General features: G+C 40.4%; 1 protein-coding gene across 1 annotated transcript in view; it reads left to right on the top strand.

Moving 5' to 3' along the window:
* SKOR2 (SKI family transcriptional corepressor 2) overlaps window positions 1-15,202 on the top strand; it is a 49,008-nt gene that overhangs the window by 9,838 nt on the left and 23,968 nt on the right. Inside the window, exons 5-6 of the mRNA XM_047769426.1 lie at window positions 9,831-9,896; window positions 10,276-10,374. Coding sequence (XP_047625382.1) covers window positions 9,831-9,896; window positions 10,276-10,374 — 165 coding nt within the window. The remainder of the gene's footprint in view (window positions 1-9,830; window positions 9,897-10,275; window positions 10,375-15,202) is intronic.

The raw sequence follows: 15,202 nt of genomic DNA, 5'->3' as shown, positions 1-15,202 counted from the left end.
ATTCAAAAGAATTTCATCCTCATGTTTCCTTTCCTAAGCATTTACAGATGATGTCTTAAACACCAGAAGGAGTTAAGGAATTTGGGCTCTTGCAGGACTCCGTGTACCTTATGATGGCCTCGCTCGTAGGAGAGATCAGCTCATGGTCTTCCCACTGGAATGCACATTTGAGAAAATCCCAGAGTGGTCACTCAGTTGGCCTGTGTTTTGGCATTAATGTATTTTCTTGTGGTCAGACTCCAAAAATCCATTCATTTAGGGAAGTATCAGAAATCCAGATGAGGGAGTTTCCATTGTGGCTCAGCCGGTAAAGAATCCGACTAGCACCCATGAGGATGAGGGTCTGATCCCTGGCCTTGCTCAGCTGGTTAAGGGTCCAGCATTGCCCAAGCTGTGGTGTAAGTTGCAGACGTGGCTCGGATCCCACCTTGCTATGGCTGTGGTTTCAAATGGCAGTTGCAGCTCTAATTCGCCCCCTAGCCTGGGAACTTCCATATGCCCTGGGTGTGGCCCTAAAAAGACGAAGGAAAAAAAAATCCAGATGAGCCAAAGAGATGATGGAGACTTGTGGTGAACTGCTCTGGAGTAGTAGCAGTAGGATGCTTTATCCAGAATGCCCTGCTTGTTAATGGAGTTACTTCTGCCCATGTTAACAACTGTTATCTTCCACAGGTACATGATAGCATTCACTTGTGTATCTTCTCAATTACTCTCCCTGTATTTCAAAATACCTGCCATGTGCGAAATATTTTGCTAGGCTCTGGAGATTATTCAGAGATAGAATCAAAGCTAGCCCCTGCTCTCAAGTTGCTTCCAATCAAAGGGTGATGAGCTGGAATGCAGTATGAATACTCTAATAGCAGTCTACACAATATAACATCCAATATGGTTTCTATAACCATATGTCCCTTTACCCAATGTTCAATTCAATCATCATTATTAGAAAAATATCAGTATTTTACTTCTGTGTTATGCAGTGTAACGTAGAAGAAGGAAATGTCTTTTCCAACTGTCTAGTAAGTCAGTATGCAATTTTTTATTTTTGCATGCGTTTTTCACTCTCATGACAATCATGGATATAGTTTATCAGGAAACTCTACGACCTTACTGTAAACAAGTAAAGATACAGACCTATGTTTAAATGATAGCTACTTGCTTTAATTTGTCCCTAATACAAATTCAGTTTAGCAACAATACTTAGTTCCAGTTCATTTTTTTTAGTTCATCATTTTCATTAAGTTTGGCCTTCCTTCAACCTTTCAGCTTTATTGGTAACTGTTAGTTTTCAGCATTTCAAAGAGATTACATTTTTTAATGATTAAAAAAAAAAAACTCCCTGTTAATGGTCATTAACCTTCCTCATAGCAGATATTATATTTCTTTATAATTAGAGGGACCAAACATAAAGTTTTAGGCAGCCAAAATCCTCCCAAAGCCAGTAGAACTTTTATCTATCAGTCTCTTTAAAATAAGACCCATGGCTTTCAAACCAAGTAATATAGATTAGAGGGATGGTAGTTTGGTCAAAATATTACCTACTCAAAAAGATAAATGACAGCATTTTGCTTGCAATCCCGCAGTACAGTTTTGCATATCCATTTTGAATAACTTTAGTGAAGTTAAGTGATTTGAAATTGAATGCAGTGGGGTAGCTAGTGAGACAGCTGAAAGCTATTGCAGGTCAAGGAAATCACGTAAAGTGGAGTCATCCCTGATTTCAATCCCTTTCATTGTCGAAACAGCAGCACCATTGGACTCTGAGCGTGGCTGCATCTTGTTATATGTATAGAAGTTTTAAAATCAATTTGATTTTCACTGGTATGATTCTCTAGTGTACTTAATATGCTACAGACGGATTTCTGAGAATAGTAAGAAGCAGTTACACTTCTCATGAATATATAGCGGATGAGGCACTCTGATTTATTATTCCATTCTATTTTAGACCATGCTTATGATTTTTTTAAAAAGAGAAGAAGAAAAATTCGCAAAAGCACAGGCTAGTAGATCTGAGTTTTAATTCTCTCACTTACTAGATGACTTTGGGCAAGCCCTTTAACTATTTTGGCCTCAGTTTATCCACCTGTAAAATCTGATAAAACCGCCTACCTGTGAATTACTACTGACATTTTTATGAACAACGAATTTTGAATAATTTAAATATAAATTCAGCTTAAGATTATTCAAAATTAAATAATCCCCATATATCAGATAGAAATTTCTTTTATTTATGGAAATATTTTCCCACTTATAATTTTTAAAATGTATATGAAAATCAAGGAGCTAGAGAAGGATGATGAAAAACTCTTCAGGAAAAAAACAATAACTAGCAGTAATTGACAACACAAGTTCTGAAACGCAAGAGAATTCTGAATGAACTCAATTCATTAATCAAAAATATTTGATATACTGACTCAAGAAGCAATGTATATGCAACTCCTGATGAATTTTGATGATGAATAGTTAAGTTTGCTGTAACTCTTTGTTTGCTATAAACCCACCAGTGTTAATCTTGCTCTTAGTTCCTTTTTTGACCAATGGAGTTAATATTTATTTAGTTCGTTCTGTAGTGTACCCTCTCCAGTGGTACTGATTCTCTTTTTTCTTCTGTTCTGTGACCTCACTACAGTGCCAGATGTCACAGGGGAGGCATTTAATGTAGAATTTAACACCAAGAAATTAGCAGAAGTCCATGTCCTCCCAATAGAGGAGAAAATTACTTAACCTTGCTTTCTGTGTAATTGATTTTTGAATGCCTCACTGCAAAGTGTTCTTAAAAATCCTATGTCGGAGTTCCCATTGTGGTGCAGTGGTTAAGGAATCTGACTAGGAACCATGAGGTTGCAGGTTCGATCCCTGCCCTTGCTCAGTGGGTTAACGATCCAGCATCCGTGAGCTGTGGTGTAGGTCACAGATGCAGCTCAGATCCCGCGTTGCTGTGGCTGTGGTGTAGGCTGGCAGCTACAGCTCCGATTGGACCCCTAGCCTGGGAACCTCCATATGCTGCGGGAGAGGCCCAAGAAATGGCAAAAAGACCAAAAAAAAAAAATCATTTGTTGTGTTAAATTTTGGTTATTGTTACATGTACTAGGTATACTAACTGTAGATTAACTTTGACCCCATCCAGATTGTACCTCCCTGATAGATAGGTAGGGAAAGAAAAAATAAAAATTCCAGAAAATTTAAATTTGTCAAATTATAAAACTAAGGTGAATTGTTAAAATTCAGTGTTTATTCAAGAATTAAACACATGTAAAAGGAGTTCCCCTCGTTCAGCAGAGGCCAGGCCCATTACCGAGGCTGTTGGGAGGCAGAGGGCAGACCTCAGCCCAGCCCTGAGGACATGACAGTGCCTGGGAACTTCAGGCAGACACTGCTTGTAGCTTCAAATGCAAATCACTCTTCCCAGGATCTATCCAGGATCTGCACCAAAACATATATGGTAGCACAGGAGTCCCCACAAACTATGGAGACATCTGGATATTTGGATGAATTTTTTAATTCTTCATCCAAGTTTAGAATGCATGTGTGTCTCATGTATAGACACAGCCCCAAACCAGAATAGTTTCATTGACTAAATTTACCCTTGGGTGTGCATTTTCTTTTTTTGTCTTTTTAGCACGGCACCTGGGGCATACGGAAGTTCCAGGTTAGGGGTCGAATCATAGCTGTAGCCACCAACCTACACCACAGCTCACGGCAACACCAAATCCTTAAACCCACTGAGTGAGGCCAGGGGTCAAATCCAAAACATCATGAATACTAGTCAGGTTTGTTACTGTTGAGCCACAACAGGAACTCCCAGTGTGCATTTTCTTTATCTTTTGGCTTTTTACGGCTGCACCCACAGCATATGGAGGTTCCCAGGCTAGGGGTCAAATCAGCTACAGTTGCCAGCCTCCACCAGAACCACAGCAATGCCAGATCTGAGCCACATCTGCCACCTATATACACCACAGCTCATGGCAACACCAGATCCTTAACCTACTGAGTGAGGCCAGGAATTGAACCCGAAACCTCATGGTTCCCAGTCTGCTTTGTTTCCACTGTGCCATGATGGCAACTCCCCAGTGTGCATTTTCTGAAATGCATTTTCTCCAAATGTTTTTCATCAAGTGTTGTCAACAGCTATCCTGGGGCAGCATAGAGGGCCTTTCAGTAACAAGCAACTTGCTAGTCCCTGGGGCTGCTGTCTGGGGTAGCAACCCTGAGTAGTGGTTTCAGGCTCAAAGGAAAATTTAAAAGGAAGACAGCCAAGATAAGGGGTTCTTTCACTGAAGTGGGATGAAAGGCGAAGGATGGAGCATGTGCTTCCATAGAAGGGCGGGGTGAATGCCAAAATTTTTACTCTTCATCCCAATGTCAGGCATTTTGTATTTTTACCCTATAGACGTCCTAGACACATACAGGTTACAGTACTTAAATGATCTTATTTATTGAATTCAAGTTTAGCTTGAGAACAGTAATATCTATTTAATCAGCTTTCCCTCCCATCTCCTGACCACCAACAGAACATGTCATGTGACCTACTCCTTCTGCTCTTAAAATTAAGTGAGCTCTAAAAAATGTTAGGAATTTTTGCTGTCGGAGGCCACGGCAGACATGTACACAAATTAGTATTTTCATGTCTCTGTTAACATTCAGTGCTATAGTTCTATTTGTCTCTAGAACAGATTTTCAAAGTGTCAGACAGGAACAAAAATGAGAACATCACGAACTTGCCCAGTAAACTGAAAATACGGAGTAAGTCTTAGAATGTACCATGAATCAAAGTGTGCTTTTTCAGTCGTAGGAATGACAGTGCTTAAAAGGCTTATGACACTTGAGGATTTATGATAGCATTACTGGCATTTCTTTCCCAAACCAAATTGAATTAAATGAAGTACAACAGGTTTTTTTTGGTCTGTATTTATACCCCTCTGTAGGGTAGAGGTCATGGAGGTTTCCTGTAGGGCAGGATCTCTCTGCCTTCAGAAAGCAGATTTTCTAGGTAGGAGAGACCAGGCTTACCTAGGTGAAATACTAGAATATCGGGTAAAGATGATAAGGACCTAGAGCTTCAGCCCAGGACAGAACAGATCAGCGGTATCCACAGAAGTTGGGACAGGCTTTGAACAGAGTAAATGCCACTTGAATGGTGTTCTGGTTTTGAATGGATGGGGTCAGGAGGTGGGGGCACCTTAGGGAAGGCGTGAGAAATAAAGATCTGACTTGGATAAAGGATTTGTGCTTATCAAGAAATACAGGTGGCAGAGAGTTTGGGGTTGGTAAATGCAAACTATTCCATTTAGAATAGATAAGCAATGAGGTCCTATTGTACAGCACAGGAAACTATCCAATCTGAGGATAGAACATGATGGAAGGAGAAAGAGAATACATGCTGTACAGCAGAAATTGGCACAACATTGTAAATCAGCTATACTTGAAATTAAAATATATATATTTTAAAAAAAAGAGAAATACAGGTTGGCTGAGCCAGATGGGACAAGGTTGTGGGAGAACCTGGAGGCTCCGTGGAGTAGGAGCTGAGTGGATTCTGCAGTGTAGATGGTAGGGAACCACTGCAGGTTCTCATCATGGCAGAGGTGCACCGTGATATTCAAGAGAAAGTCATTACCGCTGTGCCAAAGTGTAGTGCTAGTAAATCAGTTGGCTCTTTGATTTTTCCCCCCTTTGGATACTCCAGTCTCCTCGTCATCTGTTATTTATTGCTGATATCTGCTTTGGTGTGGCATATGCTCATATTCATCTTTTTTGTTTGTTTGTTTTGTTTTGTCTTTTTTGGCCACACCACAGAAGTTGAGGGTTCCCAGGCCAGGGATGGAACATGAGCCACAGCAGTGACATCCATCCCTCTTATACTTCCAACTTCTGATGGCTGAGTGAGGGCAGAACCAAGGATGAGGTGGAGCATTCACCTGGAATGTGGGACCACCTGGTCCTGGAGGACCCTGGAGAGACCAGGGAAGTAGGAATGGTGTGGCTCCAGGCTCTCCGGCCTCTGCTGCACTCAGCAGAGGTGTAGTTTCTCTGATGCACTCAGCAGAGGTGTAGTTTCTCTGATGCAGCCATCATGCTGCCTCTACCCTCCCCTGGTGAACAGAATGCATGGGCAACAATGCAAGTCGCAGTTAAGTTGTCCTGCGAATGTGCGTTTCTGGAGAACTGGTGTAGACCCATCCCTGAGCAGGAGCTCTGCATCACTGCAGTCCATGACATGCATTTTATGCTGTAATTATCTCTCCTGTTTTAAGCCACTCCACTATTTTATAGTCTGATTTAACATATACTTCAGATTAGGCCTCCCAGAAAGATATTCTTTCCATGTCACATTTTGTCTCCTGTAACTCTACACAATTAAGATCTCTATGGGAGTTCCCATCATGGCACAGCAGAAATGAATCCAACTGGGAACCGTAAGGTTGCAGGTTCGATTCCTGGTCTCACTCAATGGGTTAAGGATCTGGTTGTTGCCGTGAGCTGTGGTGTAGGTTGCAGATGAGGCTTGGATCCTCTGTTGCTGTGGCTATGGCGCAGGCCAGCAGCTGTAGCTCTGATTGGACCCCTAACCTGGGAACCCCCATATGATGTGGTTGTGGCCCTAAAAAGACAAAAGACAAAAAAAAAAAAAAGGTCTCTATGAAAAAAACAACAACAAAAGGAGTTCCCTGGTGGCCTAGTGGATTAAGGATCTGGCATTGTCATTGCAGTGGCTTGAGTCACTGCTTGGAGTGGGTTTGAACCCTGGCCTGGGAACTTCCACATGCTATGGGTGTGGCCCAAAAAACAAAAACCCAAAGAAACCCAGATCTCTATTGCCCCCACCACCACCTTTTTGTAACTTTTGAAAGTGGGAATATATTGGGAAGGAAAGTAAACAGTTTAGTTTTGGGATGTCTCCAAACCCATTCATTAATTCTGGAAAAGTAAGATGCACTTTACTTGATGGAATATTTATAAAAATGGGAAGCTCATTGTCAACTAAATCTCATTTATTTAATCTAGTACTAGACTGACTTTTTTTTAACCAGATGGAAAAGATTAGCAGTGATAGTGAACAAACATATCCAGGCTCCCAGTGGTCATTTTTAACCACCGTTAACAATCTGGTTTTCACAAATTAGTAAAATACAAAACACAATGGTCCAGTAAAAGATACCCAAAAGTCAGCTGAAGCTTCTGTGTTCTTTATTTACCTAACATTGAACCACTTTTAAAAACCCTTTGTAAGTGAGCCATTTGAATCTTCTAAGCTCAAAATGGGCAGATTTTTCTGAGAATTTGCAGCAAAGTGTGTTCGAAATGGACACTGATGGAAAATATTAATAAAACCTTCACAAAGCTGATAAAAAAAGAGCTTGGTATTAATGTTACCAGTAGATTCACCTGTGGTTAATGTAGTTTTCATTTACTAGCTATGCATTTCATGCCTCATACCTATGTAAACCTGTGTGGCTGTGAAATGGAAAAGAAATGCATTTTTACAGATTGTATTTTAATGTTAGTTAATTATCTAGTTGACATGTAATATAAGGTGAACAGTCCACAAAATACACTAATTGATCACAAAGAATCTGGTCTATAATGTGATAAGGAAATGGCTTCTAGAGTTGCCTATTTAGGAACAAACTGTCTCAAGTCATGTCTTAAGTGGTTGGGAAGGGTATGAAATAAAATCACACCATGCTCTGTAGATAGATGTGGAGATGCGTGTATGCTCAGTGCTTTTCTTGTTCAACCTCAATATTATATATGGGTATGAAACATCTATGCATTTAACTGGTTAACTGAGACAGGTAAACACAGGTGAAATTGCACGTAATATGCATGTGTCTTCATTTTAAAATACCACTATTCTTGGTTTATATATTTATGGTTTATTATCAACCTTCATGTTATTTTTCTTGTAGATAGTAGTAGGTTTGTAGGAATTATATCGAGGTCTATATTTAAAATGCCTCACAGATATTTCCTTGTCATTTTATTATATGGAGAAGAAAGCTAAAGTATTAGTGTTCAAGAACCTATAGAGGGAGGTCATGTCCAAGACGAGAGCAATAATGAGTTTGTACAAATATGATTTAGATAGTATGGAAAAGGGCTGTCATCAAGGGACTTAGGGATACCCTGGATATTACTGTGTTAATGATAGGGAGCCAGAGGATGTGCCTTCCCATAGCTATGTATTTACATACATACACGTATGCATACATGCACACCTGCACACACATACTCCTGACAGTCATCAGGTGGATTGCACCATATAATGTCGTGTTGGAGTACTTTCCTGTCTGTCCTTGATACTGTGGGCTATTATTTTGGGAAGAAATCCCATTTCTCTCTTTGCAGAAATTTTTACCTTGACAGTGAAATTCCCCAGTATTCCTGCAAGTGCCCAGGGCCATTTCATTCCATTTCTTGCTAAGGAAAGGAAATTAAAAATAGTGAGAGGAGGAGTTCTTGTTGTGGCTCAGCAGAAATGAATCTGATTAGTATGCAGGAAGATGGGGGTTTGATTCCTGATCTCCCTCGGTGGGTTAAGGATCCAGCATTGCTATGATCTGTGAGCTGTGGTGTAGGTCACAGGTGAGGCTTGGATCTGGCATTGCTGTGGCTGTGGTGTAGGCTGGCAGCTCCAGTTCGATCTCTAGCCTGGGAATTTCCATGTGCCATAGGTTTAGCCCTAAAAACAAACAAACAAATAAAAATTAGTGAGAGAAGAATTGAAATGATGCATCTGACCTGTGTTATGATATAGAAATTATGATCTCATGGGGTCCCTTTCATTGAAAACTGAAGACAGTTAAATATCTAATATGTGTCTAGCACTGTACTATGCACTGGCCATACAGAAAAGACAGAGCCCACCTAGAATATGCAGAAGGCTGGAAGCAAATAGCACCAAAGACACAAAGGAGCTAACCTGGGGGGCAGAGGAGAAGGGAACCTTCTCAGAGCACCTTTGCCTGGACTGCCACATCTCTCTAGAGGAAAATGGAAAGCTTAATTAAATTATGTAGATAATAGCAGATAAGTTGAAATTTTTTAAAAAATCCTGGTAATGATTTCTTTTCTTTGCTTTGTGTTTTCTGGATTATATAGACTCGATTTATGACTGAAGACATACATTTTTTTTTTCTATAGCTTACTGTCATTCTAGTTAGCACCTAAACAAAGTAGGTAAGAAGGACAATCTAACCTCTCTCCACAATATAGTTTGTATTGGTTGAAGACACGTAGTTAAGAAACTATTATCAACAAGCCTGTAAATATTAATTTATTTCACATCTCTCTTTTAGGTTGATTTCTTTTTAAACAAATTATCAATTCTCAGGAAACCACTCCAGGGTCATAAATTCTCTCCCAGGGACAATTAAGCCTCCTCTCACTTCTCTTTCACAGCCCTGATTTTGGCGGCCCAGGAAGGCTGGAGGCTTCCACTTACAGTCTTGTTGGCCTTCACTTCTTAAAGAAGGACTCTGATCACCAGAATTGTCAACTGTTCAATCTGCTCTTTAGCCATTCTAACAGCTAACTTCCTTGTAAAGGATGAGGAGTGGTGGGGCCCAGGAGGGGGGCTGACCTCAGGAATCTACTTTCATGGAGCTGCTGTTGCAATACAGGTAGACTCCACCCTCATTTTCTCATCACTCTTCTCCAAGGGTCAGGGGAATTATACATGGGTAAATGAGGACAACATGTGGCTCCAAGGACTTCCACTTTGAAATTATAGTCAATATGCTCTTTTGTAGATTTTAATAGAAAGTGTAAATAAAAATTTGCCAACAATAGCCTGCATAAAACTAATATTTTTTTTCTCCTTTTTTTTCAAGGTGAACACACACAAGAGATGAATTCACCTCATTCACTCAAAAAGGATGTGGAAAATATGGGGAAAGGTAAAGAAGAGTTTTAATTCTGTAGAACTTCTCTTAGCTTAAAAAAACTAAAGAGATAATAGGAGGATATTTTTGTTCTATGCCATATTTTAAGCTTGACAAGCAACATATGAATAATATATGGACCATTGGGTGGATATAATTGAGATTAATGCATACATATCAATCAATACATGACACTGTAATATAATACTTTAAAATAATATATTACATTGATTTATATTCATGGATTTCTGCACAAAATCTATCCTATGTCTATGCAACACTTTTTAAACTGGTAAAATATTTTGTCTTATAATAATAAATTGCCATATATAACAGTTCTCTGGAGAGTTATTTGTAAAGATTAGTAAAATGACTCTTCTTTTTTCTTTATTAGAAGAACTTCAGAAGGTTTTATTTGAACAAATAGATTTACGGAGACGACTAGAACAAGAATTCCAAGTGTTAAAAGGAAATACATCCTTCCCAGTGTTCAGTAAGAAATCACTTTTATTTCATTGCATTATATCTGATGACATTTCTATTATTAGGCTTAAAGATATGCCTCTAAATATTAAGTGATTATATAAAGGACCACATGGTCTTCCCGTAGTCTAAGTATGTGGAAATTTTAGCCTGTTGTTTGTGCCTTGAATCAGCTCACAGATAAAATTTCTTTCAAGAACCTTCCAGTATTTATTGTATTGGTTTATGTGTATCTGTGCATATGTATTGTGGACATTTAAAACATGAATGCAAATATACCATTAAAACGTAGATCTATTTAAATAGATTTATTTTTTAAAACAAAAGAAATACTCAAGTAATTTTGTCTCAAAGGTAGGAAAAACAAAAGACTAATTAATTCCTGTCTCAGATAGTGCTAAAGAGCTGCCTGGTGCTTGATATGATTTGAAAACTAACAATTCAGGGAGTTCCTGTTGTGCTGCAGCAGAAACGAATCCAGCTAGTACCCATAAGGACTCAGGTTCGATCCCTGGGATCCCGAGTTGCTATGGCTATGGTGTAGGCTGGCAGCTGCAGCTCCAATTTGACCTCTATACTGGAAACTTCCATATGCTACAGATGCAGCCCTAAAAAGAAAAAAACCTAAAAATTCGATGTATGCATATTTTATTACATTAAAATTAGTATAATTTTAGTAATGTGGGATTCTCCATTCATATTTGGTATTCAAACTCCATTCCAAATTTAGTGGCAAGAAAAGTTGTAGCATAAAAGCTATTGGTTCTACTCCCAGACTCCCAGAACTTCAGAAAAACATATGATAAGTGTCCAGGTTTCTAAAATTCACCAGAAAAAATAAATAAATAAAATAAAATAAAATTCACCAGTCATGTTCCACATCACATTTGGACAAACATGTCACAGTAGTGTTTTTCAAGTTTTTTGGAGTTTTGTTTAATTGTATTCCTTTTTCCAGAGAAAGGAAAATGGGAAGGCAAATAGGATGTAAACATATTTTAAATTGTATATATTTAATATTTTTTTTTCTGGGACACATTAGAGTGTCAGAACCCTTTGTTTATCAATCCAGGCATCACAAAACTCGTGTTGGTAATTTTTGTGCAAGAGCCATAGATAAACGTCCAGAAAAAGATTTTTCAGTAATTGCGACAGTTTTAATAGTGAAAGCATGAAAGTCTGCACTTGCCAGGTCTTCACAGAGGTAAATCGTCAGCACAACTGAAAGACATGCCCTCTCAGGTAGCATTTTTTAATAGTACTGGCTTCCTGGTAACATGTCAGACCACGTTCCACCAGAACACTTAGCAGGGGTGAAAAAAAATGAAGAGGGTTCATGATGGAAGAGAGTGCTGGCCACAAGGAGCAATAGAGTCAGCCAAGTTTGTGATGTTAGTACCTGCAAGGAAGGTTTGCAGCTAGTAGACCTTCAGTATTTTGAATTTGGAGAATGCCTGCTGAGGCTTAGAATAAGATCAGAGGGAAATTGGCCAGTAGCTCTTGATAGTGTATTAGGATCATCATGACATTTGAAGCTTCAAGAAAAAGAGAAACATATTAAGAAATGTCTTTGAGGGGTTCCTGTTGTGGCTTAGGGGTAACGAACCTGACTAGTATCCATGAGGATGCAGATTTGATTCCTGGCCTCACTCAATTGCCATGAGCTGTGGTATAGGTCGCAGACTCAGCTCAGATCCCATGTTGCACTAGCTGTGGCATAGGCCAGCAACTGCAGCTCCGATTGGACCCCTAGCCTGGGAATGTCCATATGCCTCGAGTGAGGCCCTAAAAAGACAAAAAAAAAGAAAAAAGAAAAAAGAAAAAAAATATCTTTGAAACCTTGAAAAACAGGCCTTTCCAAAGGATCAAGGATTCTCTAATTTCTACAGCTACATCTTGGAGTCCCCTGGTAGCCCAGCAGGTTAAGGATCCAGCATTGTCACTGCTGTAGCTTGGAGTTCAATTCCTGGCCTGGAAACTTGGGTGTGCTATGGGCATGGCCAAAAAAATAAAAATTAAAACTTTTTTAAAAGTAAAACTACATCTTGAGAGAGACTGTACCGTTCCTTGCAGCAGTGAGCAGACACTGCATGCTTTGTGTCCCTCTAGCTGATGTTTATCTATTTGTTGAGTTTGCTGATCCAGCTGGGTGGATCCAAGTCCCACTGAGTCCCTGAAGTGTCCACCTAACTCCCCGTGAAGCCAGGATTTAAGCACTTTAGAATAATTTAAACATTTTCTTACTAATGACCATGTGCATGTTTCTGTTTTTTAAAAAGTTAGAGTAGGAGTTCCTGTCATGGCACAGCAGAAACAAATTCAACTAGGAAGCATGAGGTTGCGGGTTCCATCCATGGCCTTGCTCAGTGGGTTAAGGATCCACCACTGCCATGAGCTATGGTGTAGGTCACTATGGTGTAGATCTGGCATTGCTGTGGCTGTGGTGTAGACTGGCGGGTGTAGCTCCAATTCAACCCCTAGCCTGGGAACCTCCATATGCCTCAGGTGCGGCCCTAAAAAGCAAAAATTAAAAAAAAGTCAGAATACTATGGTACAACTAGCCAGTTTCCATTCCAACCCATCACTCATCCTTTTGCTGATAATTAAAATGAGTCCTCTTGTGATGGCAACGTATATGAAATACTTCAGTTAAGCAACAACAGAAAAGTTTTCCTCTTTTTTACCTGCAGTGTACTCTGCTGACCAAGGAAGTGGTGTGGGCGCCCAAGTTTGAATAATGCATGGTTTAGACACACCACAAAGAGGCAGTTAATTTCACACCAGTGAAAATAGCAAATGCACATTATGTGCTTGTTAACTAAAAGTGAGAGGCCGTCCAGCCAGTGGACACATTTAGATTCACTCAGATGAAAGGGGGAGGATGGAACTTTGTAAAGCCACATCAGCAGGCAGCAGAAAGGAATCCTAGCCGGGGCTTTTTATAGTCACAGCCCTTCAAATCCAGTTCACTTAGAACCCTGGAACTTATGCTAGGCTGTCACCTGTGACAAGAATCCAGGCTCAAAATCCACCAGACCTTGGAGTTCCTGTCATGGCTCAATGGGTTAAGAACCCAATGTAGTGTCCATGAGGTTAGGGGTTCGATCCCTGGCCTTACTCAGTGGGTTAAGGATCCAGTGTTGCTGCAGCATAAATTGCAAATGTGGCTGTGGTATAGTCCAGCAGGTGCAACTCCAATTCAACTCCTAGCCTAGGAAACTTCCATATGCTGCATGAGTGGCCATAAAAAGAAAAAAAAATCTGCCAGACCCAAGATACCATATGGCTCTGCTACTTCCTGCTTGTAGGACCTTGGAAACTTATAAAATGGGCCAGAGAATTCCTGCCCCGTAGGAAGGTGGGAGAACTAAATGAGAGCATCCATGCACAGGTGTGAGCACATCCCTATTACAGGACAAGTGCTCGGTAGCATCAGCAGTGATGGTGATGACGAAGCAGGAGGAGGAAGAGGAAATGATTATCACTGAGTTCTAGGAAAGCTCAATGAGTCCAAATTTCGGAGTTTCTCTTGGCTTCTTAGTATGATTCTGGGGGTTAATGAGGATCCCAGGAATGAATTGGATAAAGATTAGCGGAAGGAGGAGGGGGAGGAGAAGGCAGAGGGAGAGTGGAGGAGGATGAGGAGGATGGAAGGGGAGGAGGACAAGGGGGAGAATGCAAGTCTTCAAAATTTTGGGAACAGAGGCTGGGAGTAGGAAGAACAAGCCAGGACAGAGGCTTCCACAGCTGCAAAACCCTGCCTGGGATATCCAGGGAGGAGGAAAGGGAGCCTCAGCAGCAGAGCAAGTAGGCATGTACTGTTTGGGCTGCCAGAGGCAGAGAACTTGGCCATTAGTAGGCATTAGTTACACTGACTTCCCCAATGAGTAACCTTAAGCAAGTTACCTAATGTCCTTTTTGATTGTAAAATGATACTACTACCTACTTCATGGCTGTGCAGAGAGGGTTAAATGTATAATGTGTTTAGGAGTTCCTGTCGTGGCGCAGGGGGAAGCGAATCCAACTGGGAACCACGACCTTGCGTGTTTGATCCCTGGCCTCACTTAGTGGGTTAAGGATCCGGTGTTGCCATGAGCTGTGGTGTAGGTTGCAGATGCGGGTTGGATCTGGCATTGCTGTGGCTCTGGTGTAGGCCGGTGGCAACAGCTCCGATTAGACCCCTAGCCTGGGAACCTCCATATGCCACGGGTGCGGCCCTAGACAAAAGACAAAAAAAAAAAAGTGTTTAGCATAGTGACTGATCCATAGTAACGTGGGTTGTTGCTACTATTACCATTTTAAGTGTAATATCTACATACTGCAGGAGCTTTTTCATAAACCAGCTGGTATTAGAAACAAGAACTTCTAGGACTTTATTGGCCCACAGTTAGAGAGGGTAGATTGGACAGTGAAACTTGTTTTTTGTTGTTGTTTGTTTTTCTTTTTCTTTTTATGGCTGCACCTGTAGCATATGGAAATTCCCAGGACTGGGACTGAATCTGAGCCATATCTTCAACCTACACCACAGCAGCAGCAACACCAGATCCTTAACCCACTGAGTGAGGTCAGGGATCAAACCTGCATCCTCGTGGATACTAGTCAGATTCTTAACATGCCGAGCCACAACAGAAACTCCTGCAGTCAGATTCTTTTTTTTTTCTTTTAATAAACTTGCTTTTATTTTTTTTTATAATTTTTTTTATTTTCCCACTGTACAGCAAGGGGGTCAGGTTATCCTTACATGTATACATTACAATTACATTTTTCCCCCACCCTTTCTTCTGTTGCAACATGAGTATCTAGACAAAGTTCTCAATGCTATTCAGCAGGATCTCCTT

Source organism: Phacochoerus africanus, chromosome 2 (genome assembly GCF_016906955.1).
Source record: "Phacochoerus africanus isolate WHEZ1 chromosome 2, ROS_Pafr_v1, whole genome shotgun sequence".
NCBI classification, from domain to species: Eukaryota; Metazoa; Chordata; class Mammalia; order Artiodactyla; family Suidae; genus Phacochoerus; species Phacochoerus africanus.
Note: the sequence above shows the minus strand (reverse complement) of the source record. Positions and strands in the feature narration are given on the sequence as shown.